The 13,756-nt window shown below is 34.5% G+C and overlaps 2 protein-coding genes across 2 annotated transcripts; both read left to right on the forward strand.

Moving 5' to 3' along the window:
• Positions 1–4,815: 4,815 nt before the first annotated feature.
• On the forward strand, positions 4,816–5,706 carry LOC112709138 (zinc finger BED domain-containing protein RICESLEEPER 1-like). Its single transcript, XM_025761034.1, has one exon. The coding sequence runs from the start codon at positions 4,816–4,818 to the stop codon at positions 5,704–5,706; it is 891 nt and encodes a 296-aa protein (XP_025616819.1).
• Positions 5,707–8,867: 3,161 nt separating this feature from the next.
• On the forward strand, positions 8,868–13,394 carry LOC112710917 (uncharacterized). The gene is made up of 3 exons (XM_025763391.3): positions 8,868–9,210; positions 9,689–11,511; positions 12,494–13,394. The coding sequence occupies exons 2-3, from the start codon at positions 9,916–9,918 to the stop codon at positions 12,884–12,886; spliced, it is 1,989 nt and encodes a 662-aa protein (XP_025619176.1). The 5' UTR covers positions 8,868–9,210; positions 9,689–9,915; the 3' UTR covers positions 12,887–13,394.
• Positions 13,395–13,756: the final 362 nt, after the last annotated feature.

Consider the following 13,756-nt stretch of genomic DNA (forward strand, 5'->3'; position numbering starts at 1 on the left):
GTTTTACATACATGTTGTAGCTACCATATAGTTGGGCTAACAGCTTTCCTTTGGCATTCATTATCACTTGGAATTTTCTCCCTTCCGGTCTTAGTTGTCTATATTTCACACTCTTCCTTTTCTTTCTTCTTTAGACATGGGTACCAAGAAAGGAAAAGAGAAGGCCACTAACAAGACACCGGCACAAAAAGGAACCACGAGACCGCCAGCTAAGGCACTTCCATCTACAAGCGTCAGTTAGAGCAACCCGTCCACTTGCACATCTTAGCATGCACCGAGGACGGTGCAATCTTTAAGTGTGGGGAGGTAGATACCGACTTCCATGGGTTAGTTACCTTCTTTTCAACACCAATCATTTATTTTCCTTGTTAGTTGTTGCATTTGCTTGTTTGTTTGCATGTATGTCTTGCTTGGTTAAAGTAATGAGTTTCTTTTCAAGACCCTTTTTACAATATTTCACTAATATAAATTAAAAATTTGTGTTAAACTTGTTTGAAACTTGTATTTGGAACATAGTTTATAGCTAAAAACACACAACCTGTGAGACTTGAGCTTAATTATATGGTTACATTATAGCCATAAATTTTTATTCTTGTGTGTTTTCTTCTCTATGATTGTAATCTATATTTTGTTCCATTCTATATGTCCATTGTTTAGTGTATTTACATGTTTGCATATTATTGAGGCCATCATTTGTTATTAGCTCACTTATCCCAAATAGCCTACCATTCCAGTTACCTTTGTTAGCCATTTTGAGCTTTTTAATCCCATTTGTTCTGTATTTTACCACATCACTAGCCTTAAGCAGAAAAACAATTAATTATCCCATTGAATCTTTGGTTAGCTTAAGATAGAAATTTTGTGTCAACTAAGTGTGGGGAAACTGTGGGAAACCTGGGTTAATAGGAATGTGTTATGTTTCTACTTTATTTAAATATTGGGAATTTGGGTGCCTACTCATGTGAGACCAGAAAAATCCAAAAAAAATCCATATGTATTAATATGTTATGTTTGCTTTTATATTTTCAAAAAAAAGACAAAAAAAAAGAAAAAGAAAAAGAAAAAGAAAATATATATATATATATATATATATATATATATATATATATAATAAATAGATAGGAGACAAAATTACCCCAATGTTAAGTTTAATGAAAGGTCAATGCATATGTGATAAAATCAAAAGAAATATTTGGTACATGAGTATGTGATACAAAAGTGGGAATTATGGGTAGTTAGGCATGATTTTAGAGTTACATAGAATATGTGTGTGTTAGGTGAAAGCTTAGGTTAGTCAAAGATTCATATTTTGGCTCACTTAGCCATACATATATCCTCACCCTCACCTTAGTCCCATTACAACCCTGAAAAGACCTCATGATGTTTGTATTGGTATACTAAATATTTGTTGATTAGTTAGATGAAGAACAAAGTTTTAGAAAGCATGACTAGAGAAGAGTAGAGTGATCAACCCTAGACACTTGAGAGATTAGACTGCATATACACTACTAGTGAGGGTTCAATGCTTAATTCTATGTTCCCTGCTTTCATGAACTATCTTCTTACAAGTTTATTTGTCTTTTATTGTATGATTTAAATTAGTGGAATCTGATCTATTTTTGTCTTGAAAAACTTGTGTACTTTTGACCAAGTAGATAGAACCATCTTAGCATATAGTTGCATTCATATATAGGTTTCATTTCATGAGTCTTACTTTCCCCCATTCATTCCTTTTGTCTCCTTGAGCTTAGTATGAGCACATACTAATGTTTAAGTGTGGGGAGATTGATAAACCACTATTTTATGGTTTATCTTGTGCTAATTTGAGTGGTTTTTATCAAGCCTTTGCACACTTATTCATACTATTTGCATGATTTTACATTTTCCTTTCCTAACTTTGTGCTACGATTGAGAACATGCTTCTTTGGTCTTAAATTTGCTATGTTTAAATCCCCTCTTATTACCATTCGATGCCATGATATGTGTGTTAAGTGTTTTCAGAGATTAGAGGGCAGGAATGGCTTAGAGGATGGAGAGGAAGCTTGTAACAAAAATCGAAGGAACAAAAGAAACAAAGGAGATAACCAGCGAATAGCGACGCGCACGCACGGCTCACGCGTGCGCGCGACATGGAGAAAATTGCAATGACACATGCACGTGGCCGACACGTACGCATGGATTGGAGTTCTGCAATATGATGCGAGCGCGTACTTGACGCGAACGCGTGACACGCCAAAACGACCAGCGACGCAAACGCGTAACTGACGCGTACGTGTGACATGCGCGATCTGCAGAATTAACAGAAAACGCTGGGGGTAATTTCAGGCCGTGATTTGACCCAGTTTTTGGCTCAGAAAACACAGATTAAAGGCTGCAAAGTGGAGGAATGAGGAGGGCGGCTCATAATTCAGATTTTAGGTTTTAGATGTAGTTTTTAGAGAGTGAGGCTCTCTCCTCTCTCTTAGGATTTAGGATTTAGGATTTCTCTTAATTTTAGGATTGCTTCTTCTCAATTCCAGGTTCAATGTTTCTTTAATTTGATTTCTCTTCTAATTTAATTTGTTTCTTCTCAATTTTATTATTTATTTAATTGCTTTCAATTTTATTTCCATTATCATGTCTCTTTTTTATTCCAAACTCCCAACAACAAAGATGGTATGCATGATTACAGAGTAGACTCCCAACTTGACTTGGGGGTTGATTAAAAGGAGATACTTGAGTTGGACTGCTCAAGTGGTTAGTTAAATTGGAAGTTGTTGGCTAATTCTGTATTTACTAATGCTAGACCTTCCCAAGGGAGAGGACTAGGATTTGCGAATAAGAGTTAGCTCAATCACTTAACTTTCCTTTATTTAGTAAGGGTTAACTAAGTGAAAATAACAACCTTTTGATACTACAATTGAGAAAATTTCAACAAGGATAGAACTTTCAATTAATCATACCCCCGGTCAAGGCTTTTTAATTTAATTACATGAAACCTCTTGTTAATTTTCATTACTTTAATTTATAATTATTTTTGTGCCCATTGCCCAAACTCCAAATTTCCCACAAAACTCATAACTAATAATAAATACACCTCCCTGTAATTCCTTGAGAGACGACCCGAGGTTTGAATACTTCGGTTATAACTTTTTAGGGGTTTTGTTACTTGTGACAACCAAATTTTTGTACGAAAGGATTCTTTGCTGGTTTAGAAATTATACTTACAACGTGATTATTTTTATGAAATTTTTTACCGGCAAAAGTCAGTTCGTCAATCCCCAATTTGACCCTAAATGTGAAAACATGCAATTTTGTACCTAGATTGAGTAATTTAATCCGACTTTCATGCCATTCGATGCCATGACTTGTTTATTGAGTGATTTCAGGTCATTTAGGCAAGAATGGATGGCCAAAAGTGGAAAGCATGTACAAGGGAGAAAACATGAAGAAAACAAGGAAAAGCACATAGAGCGAAGTGTGAGAACGCACATCTCTACGTGCGTACACACAAGCGAGTATTTTTATGTGTGCATACGCACAAGAACCTGTGCATACGCACAGATCAACTTTCAGCTGAGTGTGCGGTCGCACATGTCTGTGCGTCTGCACAGGTCCCTGCACGTGATTTCATTAATGAAACATGTGCTGAGCGAAATTGGAGGTCTTTTGGCCCATTTTGGAAGGCTTGGATTCTGAAATCAAGTTGCTATATTAAGGGCATATCAACACATTAGAAGAGAGACATCTTAGAATAGGAAATACACATAGTAGGAGTAGGACTAGTATAGTATAGTTTAGGTTTTCTCTCTTAGGGTTCTTAATTAGGGTTTTGTAGCATTTTATACTTCAAGTCTTGCTTTTGGATTTTGCAATTTACATTGTAAGTTTTTCTTTAATTGTCTCTTTCAATTACATTACTTGTTCTACACTTTCTTATATTTCCATTTCTCTTGTCAATATTTACTTTGCCTTGCAATTTTGGATTTCTAGTTGTTTAATTTGATGTTGATGGCTTTTATATGTTTGTTGTGTAGCTTTTATTGGTTTTGATCATTTATGGTTCGTAGCTTTTGCCAATTTACCAATTTTGCCATGTTTTATATTTATGCCCACTATGTGTTCGATAAAATGCTAATTTTGATTATGGGGTAATTTCCACCTATTGGCTTGGAAAAAATGAGTTTATGGATTAACAGAGCCATAATGTCCAACATTTAGTGATAATTCTTAGGTTGTTAGTTGTTATTGTTTCCACTAATGCTAGCTTTTTACCAATTAATTTGGTAAGTTAGCTAGGACTTGTGGACTAATAACAATTATGCTCAGTTAACTTATCCTTCAATGTTAAGGGTTGACTTAGTGAGATTAATCCATCATAATTATCATAGTTGTGGTTATGGCAAGGAAAGGATTCCATAACTCACCCCAAGTCAAGGTTTCATTTATGTTTTAAACCACTTTTCTATCACTTTAAAGCTTTAATTGTTCATATTATACATAGTTCTTTTGTTCTTTTATTACTTTATTACTTGCAATTTTGTCTCGTTCTTTTATCTCTTTATTTGTTTGCTTCCTTATCATTGAAAACCCCCTTACTTTCTCACAACCAAAATTGTGTGCACTCTTTGGCATTAGTTCCTAGGGAGAACGACCCGGGAGTCTAAATACTATCGGTTTATATTTGCTTTGATTTGTGACATCATTAGGATTATAATTTGATTGAGATGATTCATTGCCGATTCGGACTATACTTACAACAGAAATCTATTTAATTCTGAATTGGTATAATTCTCTCGCATCAAATTTTGGTGTTGTTGCCAGGGAGCTAGCCTCATGAGTGTTATATTGAAGGAGATTGATGATTCAGTTGCCAAAATTCGAGATGCTATGAAGTATATCAGATCTTCAAATTCAAGATTAACTAGGTTTAAGGGATATATTACACAAGAGAATATTCCACATAAGACTCTTGTTTGCCTAGATGTTGAAACGCGATGGAGATCTACATACTTAATGTTAGTAGCAGCCTTAAAGCATCAAAAGGCATTTGAGCTATTAGAGATGCAAGACAAAAAATTTGTTGAAGAATTAAACAAGGGAAGAGGGGTACCTTTAATTCAAGATTGGGATTATGCTAAGTTCGTCTTACCGTTTTTAGAGATGTTTTGCTATGCTACACTTCGCATCTTTGGATCCTCTCATATCACTATTAAATTATACATGAAAGAAGTGTTTGCTCTTGGAAGGAAAATTCAACAATATCATGATAATGATGATTTGAGCATAAGTCTTATGGCAAGTAAGATGAAAGCACAATACAACAAGTATTGGGGAAATGCAAAAACTATTAACATGTTGATGTTAATTGCCGTAGTTCTAGATCCCTTCCATAAGTTGGATTATGTTGAGTGGTGCCTAGTTAATTCTTTTGGTGCAGAAGTGGGTGGTGAATTGAAGACAAAGTTGTCTTCTTGTCTTCATTCACTTTATAATTTATATCAAGGTGCAGATGAAGGAAACCAAGATGATACCCTCTCCCAACCGAGTGCAAGTGATAAAGCCAAAGAAATTTATGATACGGGGTTATATCATCGATCAACCGGTCGCAAATCCAATCTTAAATCTGAGCTTGATCGTTATTTGAATGAAGACTGTGAGCCAGATGATAAGCCTTTGTATATTCTAGGATGGTGGAAGGATAACTCGAATTGGTTTTTCGTCTAAGCAAATATGACACGGGACATATTGGCTATACCAGTTTCAACAGTAGCTTCCGAGTCTGCTTTTAGTATAGGGGGAAGAATCATCGATCAATATCATAGCTCATGGACTCCTAAGATGGTAGAAGCCCTTGTATGTACCGAAGATTAGCTTAAAGGAGACTTTTTCTCTTCTCTTGCACCTGAGAATTTCGAAGAGTTTAAAAAGGTCGAGCAAGGTAAATTGAATAAAATTAATTATGTAGATTCAAACGATGAATAAAATTAACTAAATTATTCCGTTAGTCTTTATAATTTTTTTTAAATTTATAATTATAGTTTTTTTTTGTGTAGATTTGATTTTATCAGAGGACATTACTTGTTTAGTGGGTCCAGGTTCAATTGAGCTTGAAGATAACTAGAAAGTCTTGATTGTTTATGTTTTCTTTAGTTATGTTCTACACACTTAAGTGGTAAAGATATTAGACTTGCTTTTCCATATATGATTAGACTTGCTTATGTTTATGTTTATGTTTATGCTTATGTTTATGTTGGTTTATTTGAGGCACAACTTATAGCAGTTTCAATGTCATTTTTTGGATGGGGATATTGGTGTCAACAATTATAGTAGTTGGAATGTCATTTTTAGCCTCAATGGGATTATATCCACAGTGAATTTCTTGTATGGTTTGGGGATGTTGTTGAAATTTTGCATCGTTTCTTTGGCTTAAGAGAAAATTTTCATCACTGAAGAGGCCTTTTGAAGTGCCATTGGGAATGAAGGGTTTGATCCTAATGTGCCTTATACCTTCTTTGTTTTTGGTGTATGTGATAAGTGTTGCCACCTAAAGTTTAGAAAAGTAATTACTATTTATAATGGAAGGGATTTCATTATTTACAAATGTTATTTGTATTATTTAGAAAGAAAAAAATTAATTTTTAGATTAAAAAAATCAATTTAAAAAAAAGGTAAAAATTTGGATTTTTGTATGTGAAAAAATTAATTTTTGTGTAAAAAATGGTTTAATGTAAAAATCAATTTTTTGGTGTGAAAACCAATTTTTTGGTGAAAATCGTTTTTTTTTTATGTAAAAACCGATTTTTCTAAATGTAATATAAAAATTGGTTTTGAATTTTACTAACCGATTAATAACCAGTTTTATAATGTAAAACCAATTTGGTTAATAACTAAGACTATATTTCTGGTTAACAAAAAAAAATGTTTGAGTTTTGGATTAACCAAACTATGAACACCCTTAAAGTCAAATAGAGCTGACATATTACAGGTTACATATAAACAAGTATCAAATAAATTAACAAATCCTGCAAGTTCAATTCATAAATCACGATAACAGGAACAAGTTACACAAATAGAAACTTAATTTCTTAATAAAAACACATAGTAGGAAATTGATTAAAACAGATTGCATAAATACAAATTTAATTTTAACATCAATAAAAAGGGCAACACAACAATTAACTACAACTTTGAATCCTTCCATTAATTGTTTCAAATCCTTCAAACCAGAAAAAAATGAGAAAAAAATCTACATTAAAGTTGAAGTTTCAGTGTATCGAAGAATCTAAAAAAGGGGATGGCATCGATGAGAAGGAGAAGTGAAGTGACAGACTTATCGTAATTGACAATGACAGTGAACAACACTTGTTATTGTAAACTTCAGACAAACAATGAAAAAAGCCGCTCAACCCAGCTCTTGTGATAACAAGAAGAGAGAAATTGCGAAGGGAAGGATGAGAGTAAATATGGTTCGTGATTAGAGGAATCTTGTTCGTGGAGGAGCTTGCACAACCCATGCAGAAGTTGTGTACGACCCGTGAAAAAAAAAATCTTGCTAATGAACTCTTCTCCTTTCTCTAGGACGACGAATCGATAAAAAATGTTAGAACGGGAAAAGGATGTGAAATAGTAATGAATGAGTGAAAATTGAAAAAATGGGAGAATGATGGAGACTCAAAATCAGTGGATATGAAAATGGATTGATAATCGAAATATGATTCGAGAGAGATGTTTACATGGATTCATTTTGGTGGTTAATACTTGAGAATTTTTTGAATTTTAGTAGAAAACAATCGAACTGAAAAGTTGAGAGAGAACACATGCGTTACTTTTAATCAAAGGAGAAAAGCGTGTCTTACTTTGATCGGCACTACCGAAAGAAAATGGATTTTATATATTAACATATGTGCCTGTGTCATAATTGGTATTGATAAATTTGGCATTTTGTTGGTAAAATAGACTTTTTTTATATATAAAATATCATAATCTCATGCGTCATTTAGAATATAACGATTACTAAATTATCAAAATTTCAAATAAAAAAACACCACAAATATTACTAAATTAAGCGGGTGACTTTTGGCATTATATAACAGTAGCCTTTTTAACCCCATGAAAATGACATGATGTATTATATTTCCGTTCTCTTGTTATGCAACGCAACCCAGAAGAGAGCAAGTGATGATGATTAAAAAAAATGGTTTAGTTAATCCGTAGTTTTAGACCCATATTAAGATTATAAATTAAAATTGTTTTATTAAAAATATAAAAAATTTAAATTATTAATATATTTATATTATATTTATGGAAAATATTTAAAAAATGTTATTAATAAGAGATAGTTAAACCTTTAAACAAATGACAAGTGCTAATATTCTAATAACATTATTACAGCAATCACAACTAAATACTAAATAGTAATACTCCATTAATAAGCAGCAACGCCGGGCAATGTTGGCGTTAGAGTATTTTTAGAGTATTATTGTTATTTTTTAATACTTTTAAAAATAAATTGATTTAAAATTAAAATATATATTAAAATTAATTTATAAAATAAAATTAATATCACTTTAAAAATATAATATTATTTTGATAGAAAATTAATAAAATTTTATTATTTATATAATTATATTAATAAAATAATTTAAAATAATATAAAATTTTAATTAAATTAATACTACATACTAAAAAACAAATTTTATTTTTAATTTTAAATTATTATTTATGAGATAAAATTTTATAAATTTTTTTTATAAAATTTAAAATAAAATAAAATTAGAATTAACATTGAAAGGCTCTAATTACTGTTTGCTTTAGCACAAGTCTCCGACACGGTCTCATAATTAATTAATTACTTAATAGTAAATAATATGCAAAAGTGGGTAATTAAGCCAACAAATGCAAAAGCAAAAAAGCGAGAAAGCACAAATGGAATAGAATAGAATTCCAGAGCAGATAGAGAGTAGTAACTAATAATAACTAGAGAAGAGAGGAGAGTGTGTCTCTGAGAAACTGAGAAGGGTGCCTTAATTTCATGTGCTTTTGAGTTGTGTTGTCAGCATTTACCTCTCTCTCTCTCTCTCTCTGGTTCGTACTGTTAGATCCAATCTCCATATCTCTCTCTAAACTCTTTTCTTTCTCTTCAATTCAACCCTAACTCTGAAGTGTTGCCCAATTTCTCTCTCTAACCGTTTCAATCTCCTGGCTCTTTCGTTCAATTTCATTTCCCAGGTGCTCTGTTGCTTTGCTAATTCCCTCTGCTTAATTGTTTCGTTGTGATTTCTTTTGATCTTTTGCCCCGATTTATTAACTATCTGGAGTTCCGAATTTGCGAAATTTCCGCTTTTTTGTCCGTTTCTTTCTTTGTATATGTATCATTTTTCGTATAATTTCGTTTTTATTTAATGTTTTAATTTAAGGAGAAAAAGGTAACTGATTTTTAGGCTTCGAATCTGTCTGGTTCTGCTACTGTTTGGTGATTTGGTTTCTGCTTTCTGAGTTACCTTGAATGGGACTTAAGATCAGCTAGTGTAACAGGATTTTTAGTGTGCAAGTGCAAAATACAGGAGCATAAATACAAAATGTTGAAATCTGAAAAGGTATCGGAGCAAAAGTAGCTCCGAATGGATATGTAGCTTTTTAATTTTAAATTAACTTGTGTTCTTAATTATTGTTGTTAAGTTATTTATTGCTTCTGGCAATTTAACAGTGGAATTGAACAAGGAATACACTCGGCAGTTTCCCATTATTGGTGGTCTGTAATTGAAATTGTTATCTAGTCCTTGAAGCTTAAGAGGCAAAAGTATGAGTGGAGGGTGCCTTATTTCTGATTTATAGCTGGTAGAGTTACCAACCATGGGAGCAAACAGTATCACTCGTGATTATAGATTAGGGACCTAGAAAAGGAATAGAGAGAGTGTGTTGGGAGAGAGATCTATGGAAGATTTGTCCAAGTATGCTCACAGTCCTGCTCACTTGGCAGTTGCCAAGCGTGACCATGCTTCCCTAAGACATATTGTCTCTGTACTGCCCCGCCTTGCCAAGGCTGGCGAGGTCAATACGGAGGCTGAATCTCTGAATGCTGAGCTTCGAGCTGATGAGGTCTCGGCCGTTATTGATCGCCGTGATGTTCCTGGTAGAGAGACCCCTCTTCATCTTGCAGTCCGTATCAAGGATCCAGTGTCTGCTGATATTTTAATGGCTGCTGGTGCTGATTGGAGCTTACAGAATGAGAATGGTTGGAGTGCTCTCCAAGAGGCTGTGTGCACCAGAGAGGAAGCAATTGCTGCGATCATTGCGAAGCACTATCAACCTCTGGCTTGGGCTAAATGGTGTCGTAGACTTCCCAGGATTGTTGCTTCTGCTGCTCGTATCCGTGACTTTTACATGGAGATTTCTTTCCATTTTGAGAGCTCTGTCATTCCTTTTATTGGTCGGATTGCCCCTTCAGATACATACCGAATTTGGAAGCGTGGTTCCAATCTCCGTGCTGATATGACCTTAGCAGGTTTTGATGGCTTCCGCATACAACGATCAGACCAAACATTTTTGTTCCTCGGAGAGGGCTATGCTTCAGAAAATGGTAATTTGACTCTGCCACCAGGCTCTTTGGTTGCTCTTTCCCATAAGGAGAAGGAAATCACCAATGCCTTGGAAGGAGCTGGTAACCAGCCAACAGATGCTGAAGTTGCTCATGAAGTTTCACTGATGTCTCAAACAAATATGTATAGGCCGGGTATTGATGTTACTCAGGCTGAGCTTGTTCCGCATTTGAATTGGAGGCGCCAAGAGAAGACTGAGATGGTTGGGAACTGGAAGGCAAAAGTTTATGACATGCTTCATGTGATGGTAAGTGTGAAGTCAAGACGGGTTCCAGGTGCTATGACGGATGAAGAGCTTTTGGCTGTGGAAGATGGAGAAAGTATGGTGAATGGAGAAAACAATGATGAGTATGACGATGTATTGACTGCTGAGGAAAGAATGCAATTGGATTCTGCATTACGCATGGGGAACAATGATGCCACTTCTCAGGATGAGGAAAATGGAGTCTTTGATGGTCATGAAAACGGTTCAGCAGCTTCCTATGAGAATTGTGAAGCCAATGGAGTGGTGAAAGACAAGAAGAGCTGGTTTGGTTGGAATAAAAAAAACTCAAAAGGCAACAGTGATGAACCTGAGGATCCAAAAACCTCAAAGAAATTTTCAGCACTGGGTCCTGCTGGTGGCCACCAAAGATCTGGTGATCAGCAAAAGCCATCGTCTGAGTTTCAGAAGGAGGACCCAGAGGACACAAAGAAGGGAAAGGATAAAAGCAATAAAAAGAAAAAGAAGAAAGGAGCAGCTAATGAATTTAAGAGTGAGAGTGAGTACAAAAAGGGTTTAAGGCCTGTTTTGTGGTTAACACCAGACTTCCCTTTGAAAACAGATGAGCTTCTGCCACTACTTGACATCTTAGCAAACAAAGTTAAGGCTATCAGGAGACTCAGAGAACTTTTGACGACTAAACTTCCTCATGGAACCTTTCCTGTGAAGGTAATTCACTTTCTAGTATAACCCTCAGTACTTAAAAATTTTTATAGACGATTGCTCTGTGCGCTTGTGATTACAGTTTGCTAACTTCTTTTCTAATAACTAATAAGTTTATTTGGTACAACTACATAATATATGCTTTATTCACATGTTTCTTTATACATGATAGTTATAAGTTTTCCCCAAGTGAATTTTAATGTATCAAATTCTTGTAGTTAAGTGTATATATGTGGTTCATCTAAATACAGTTATTCCTCCTTGAAACTTGAAATATTTTCCTTTCTTTTTGGGTTGAGAGACGGTTATCTTTTGTTTTGCAGGGGAGATAAATTATTTTCTTGTGAATCCTGTCACATTAGATTTCTACCTGTCTGGCTCTGAGTGTTGATAGTTAATTGTTGCTACGAGAGTCTATTGATGTACAAAAAAATGGATAATTCTCCTGAAATAGCAATTATCACTTTATCAAATATGTAACTTAAACTTTGTAACTTCATTACTGAAGATGTTGTGTTGTCACATATAATGCATGGTAAATTCTTCAGAGATAAACAAAAATTCAAATTACAGTTGCTTTCTTAATTCCTTTTCGTATTTCACCCAGATTTATTCTCTAAATTTATTCAAGAGAGGAGTATGCTGGTGTCCTGAATGGAATGGACATCTACATCTGAATGATTACAGTTTTCCTGCTAAATTACTGGATCAAAAAATAGTGAAACTCCTGAACATATATGAGACATGCTTGAAGTTGGCAGATATATATTGCAGAATTTGTTTGTTGGTTAAATATTCACACACGTCTTTTGTATTTTATAATAGACTTCATATATTAAGTTGTCTATTACGATAGTAACATGCCATTTTGTTGATTCACGCACTTCTTTTGTTGTTGTATATTGTGTTATTTTCTGGTATGAATTGTGGTGTATACTGCATCCATGCATGTGTTTCATAGGCCCATAATTTTGTTACTTCCCTTCAGGTAGCGATCCCAATAGTCCCGACGATACGGGTTCTTGTCACTTTCACAAAATTTGAGGAGCTTCAACCAGCAGAGGAGTTCTCTACTCCACTATCCAGCCCAGCATACTTCCAGGATGCCAAATCTAAGGAATCCGAGGGGTCTTCTTCATGGATTTCATGGATGAAAGGAGCTCGCGGCACACCAACCATCGACACTGATAGTCACAGGTATAGTAAGGATGAAGTGGACCCTTTCAGTATACCTTCAGACTACAAATGGGTGGATGCCAATGAGCGGAAACGGCGAATGAAAGCTAAGAGAGCCAAAACCAGGAAACACAAGAAGCAAACTGCTGCAAAAGGAGGAGATGGAGTTCATCTAGGCAGTGAGAATGTGGAAGAACAACAGTAATAATAATAGCATGGTGTCTCTGTAATTGTTGCTTTGATAATCTTTGCCCGAAAAAGTGTTAGTCTTTGTGCACAACTGACTTTACTTTCCACATTGGATTAATTCGCGAAGACTTCGCCAAGATTTTCTGGCAACCAATTATTTCTCATTCCAATAGGGTGCCTGTGTTTTTTTCCCTGTCGCAGTATTGGCTTAAGAAGAGAGAGCTCTAATCATCCGGAAATTGTTGTATACTTGTATTGTCCACACGAGTCGAAATTGAAGGGGAGAGAGTCCATGCATATCAATATTTGTATCTACATCAGTATCGACGATTATTGACTTTGCAGTTTTGTGAGTTGTATTTCAGTCTTCCTGTTGTATCCTCAAGTTTTGGTTATTTTGTCAAACTGACTTTGCTGTAGTAAAATTTGTTCAAATATTGTTGTATCCAAATTATTGAATTACAGGAACACTTCTGTTTTCTTTTCTTGCAATGATAGGCTGAATCTTTCTTTTTTATTTCTCATCACTTTTGTCCTTCTTCCAAAGTGGAGAATCCAAAGCTCCCTTCAGCTATATTGCAACTCCTTATCCAACTCTAAAGAAATGTGTGTATCCTGTTTTCTCTGCCCATGTGAAAACGAAGCTAGAGATGTTTTATTGTCGAGCGATGTTATATGAAAATTTCAAATTAATGTATTTGTTAGGACATATACTAATCATCATTTAAAACTGATTTGTTATTTCAATTAGCTATTATTTGAATATGGGAAGAAAGTACATAACAGATGTATATTAGGTCTTTGATCATGCCACGTGTTATATTGGAATGAGCAAATTATAAAGCTTCCGCGCTTAGTTAGTTTTAAATAATTCAATATCCATTTT

The sequence above is a fragment of the Arachis hypogaea genome, chromosome 9 (genome assembly GCF_003086295.3).
Source record: "Arachis hypogaea cultivar Tifrunner chromosome 9, arahy.Tifrunner.gnm2.J5K5, whole genome shotgun sequence".
NCBI lineage: Eukaryota > Viridiplantae > Streptophyta > Magnoliopsida > Fabales > Fabaceae > Arachis > Arachis hypogaea.